The sequence below is a fragment of the Triticum dicoccoides genome, chromosome 3B (genome assembly GCF_002162155.2).
Source record: "Triticum dicoccoides isolate Atlit2015 ecotype Zavitan chromosome 3B, WEW_v2.0, whole genome shotgun sequence".
NCBI classification, from domain to species: domain Eukaryota; kingdom Viridiplantae; phylum Streptophyta; class Magnoliopsida; order Poales; family Poaceae; genus Triticum; species Triticum dicoccoides.
Window position 1 is genome coordinate 814,288,557 of NC_041385.1, and position 2,636 is coordinate 814,291,192.

A 2,636-nucleotide genomic window follows, 5' to 3' on the forward strand; every position below is an offset into this window, starting at 1 on the left:
CAATAGCTGCTGGAAGATTATCTCATTCATATATTTTTGGAAGTTCATTTGTTATTTGAAAGTCTTATTCATAGCTATTCAGTTTTTACTTAGAGTTAGCACTATATCATTGTTTTATTTTGCTAAGAATGTTTAAACATGCCATTTCTAAGTATTGTTGGCATTGCTGGTTTAGTCTAGCTCTGGTTCAGTATATAGTATGTTATCATCACTAGTATTAATTCTTTAGTGTCCGTCGTTTGTCCATAAGTTTGTTATAAGTTAAATCATTTAGTTATTACTAGCAAAAGGGCCCGTGCGTTTCAACGGGAGAAAAAAAAATTCATAATCTCCAATGGCAATGACCACATTTTGTTCACATATGATCGCATGATTTTGAAAATTTGTTTACAGATGCAAGAAAATGTTTCTTTGTTTAAATTTATTCACAAATTGAAGCAATGTTCACATGTTTGAAAAAATATTGTCGTTGTCAAAAAACTTGGTAATTCAAAGAATTATTCTGAATTTCAAGAAACGTTCACTCAAAAACATACATAATATTAAGATCCACCGCGGTAGTTAATTCTTAAAAATTCACGTGGTTATATAGTCACAAAGACTCAGAAGCATTACTATTTAACTACATACCTTCTATCATTCGTGAACATTTTTAAATATCGTGAACATTGTTTACTATTTACAAACATTTGTTAAAAATTGTGAACATTTTTTTATATTACAAATGGTTTTTAAGCATTTTCATTGGAATCAGCGAACAATTATAGAATAGAGGGACATTTTTCTCGAAATTGGTGGATTTGTTTTAATTCACGAACATTTATTGAAATGCATGAAAATTTTCTGAATCAACAAATATTTTCTGAATCAATAAAATCTTTTGTAATTCACGAACTATTTTTAAAATGCATGAACCTTTTTTGAATTAGCAAAAAAAATTCAATTTAATTAATAACTTTTAATAAACGGACTTTTTTTCAAAATCATGGACATTTTTTTATTTTACGAACAATTTGTTCACAATTGTGAACATTTTCAGAAAAATCCGAGCATTTTTTCAGTTCAGAAACATTTAATGTTTTCTTAAATATTTTATTTCAAAATTAACCTTTTTTAAATTTCAGTATCACACACCCAACAACTCCAAATTCTTCTTGTGTAGCGACAGCCAAATATATACGTTGCGTTCTAGTGGCGATCGGTATCGGCTTGTTGGGGCTACTTGTTACTGCAGGTTTTGTCAGGATCCCATGGAAAACCTGACACCTCTGTACATATACTCTTTTTCGTCTGAAATGAAAAGGCAGTGCTCTTACCGGTTCCTCGATAGAAAGAAAATATATACGTTGCCAAAAATAAGTAAAATAATGCAGTACATCTTTCCTATTCTGAGAAACTTTTGCACAATATTATTTTGAGTATGATCCAGTTCGAGTCTATCTTGTTCAGTGCTGAGACGCAAAGCAAAGTTACGGTTTGAGGTTTAAAAAGGGCAGGAGTTGAGACTTGGGACGCAACATACTTATTAGCCAACAGAATCCAGTCATTCTGTCAGGCATGCATTGCTTGTTTGCTAGACTGAATTGACTCTTCCACAGCTTAGATGATATGTACTACTGACTGTGAAGCACTGAAAGGAGAGCTATCTCATGCAAGAAGGTGGTGGTCAGGATTCAGGCGGCGGTGCGACCATCTTCTGCTGCTGGTGGTACTGGTAGCGACGGCGGAGGGCGGCATCACCGGGGTCAGAGTCGTCGGCGCAGCAGTAGCAGCCCATGCCGCGTAAGGGGTTGCAGCGGCCGTGGACGAAGCCCCAGTTCTTGCAGCAGCGCATGCAGTTGCCGGACTTGTAGCACTTCTCGATGCACAGGGGCCAGTAGATCTTGCACACCAGCTTCGCCCCAACCTCCTCCACCATCTCACCTAATTTCACACAAAATTATACATTAGATCCACTCCAAACTTGAACCAAATGCACAAATGTTTTTAGAAAAATTTATGCATCTAGGAGAAATTTTGACTTACAGCAGGTGATGAGGAGGATTGCCAGGAACAATGACAATGGAACAAGCTTCTTCTTGCCCATCTTCTCCAGTCTCCACTGGTACCTGCCTTAATCAGTATTACCTTTCTCGTTAGATGTGATTTGGTTGGAAGTTTTGGAGACTAAAGTGGAGTCGTATTTATACAACAAGGAGGAAGAGAGGATACGTACATGACGAGGAAAAGGTAGTGTAAAGTGTGTGAAACGATCTATTTATCTCTCTGTCTATCTATCTATCTGTCTATCTGTCTATCTCCTTATTTGTTTATCTCTATCTATCTGTCTATTTGTCTCTCTATCTGTCTATCTATCTTTTTTTCTGTTTATCTGTCTATAAAACAACATATCTGTCTATCTATGGTAATGTGGTGCGACCATGTTTCGAAATAAAATTTGTTGAACTATTGTGGGCCCGGACCATGTGTGTTTGCTGACCTGGAAGATAGGGAGGAGTAAGGTGTCTCCTCTATAGAGCACACACCCGAGTCTGATGTACAGTCGTCGCTCTCCAGGTTGGTGCTCCATAAAGAATGACATGGTATCAGAGCAAGTTGATGGCAGGGCTGACGAGACGGTGATTTCAGCGGGGATT

General features: G+C 37.0%; 1 protein-coding gene across 1 annotated transcript; it reads right to left on the minus strand.

The window, feature by feature from the left end:
• Positions 1–1,392: 1,392 nt before the first annotated feature.
• On the minus strand, positions 1,393–2,201 carry LOC119282430. Its single transcript, XM_037562662.1, has 2 exons — positions 2,026–2,201; positions 1,393–1,923 (listed from the first exon to the last, which is right to left on the minus strand). The coding sequence occupies exons 1-2, from the start codon at positions 2,084–2,086 to the stop codon at positions 1,667–1,669; spliced, it is 318 nt and encodes a 105-aa protein (XP_037418559.1). The 5' UTR covers positions 2,087–2,201; the 3' UTR covers positions 1,393–1,666.
• Positions 2,202–2,636: the final 435 nt, after the last annotated feature.

Coding starts and splice junctions, on each gene's coding strand:
- LOC119282430 (XM_037562662.1), bottom strand. CDS start 2,086: ATGGGCAAGAAGAAGCTTGTTCCATTGTCATTGTTCCTGGCAATCCTC. Junction 1,924..2,025: donor AATCCTCCTCATCACCTGCT/GTAAGTCAAAAT, acceptor GTGTGAAATTAG/GTGAGATGGTGGAGGAGGTT.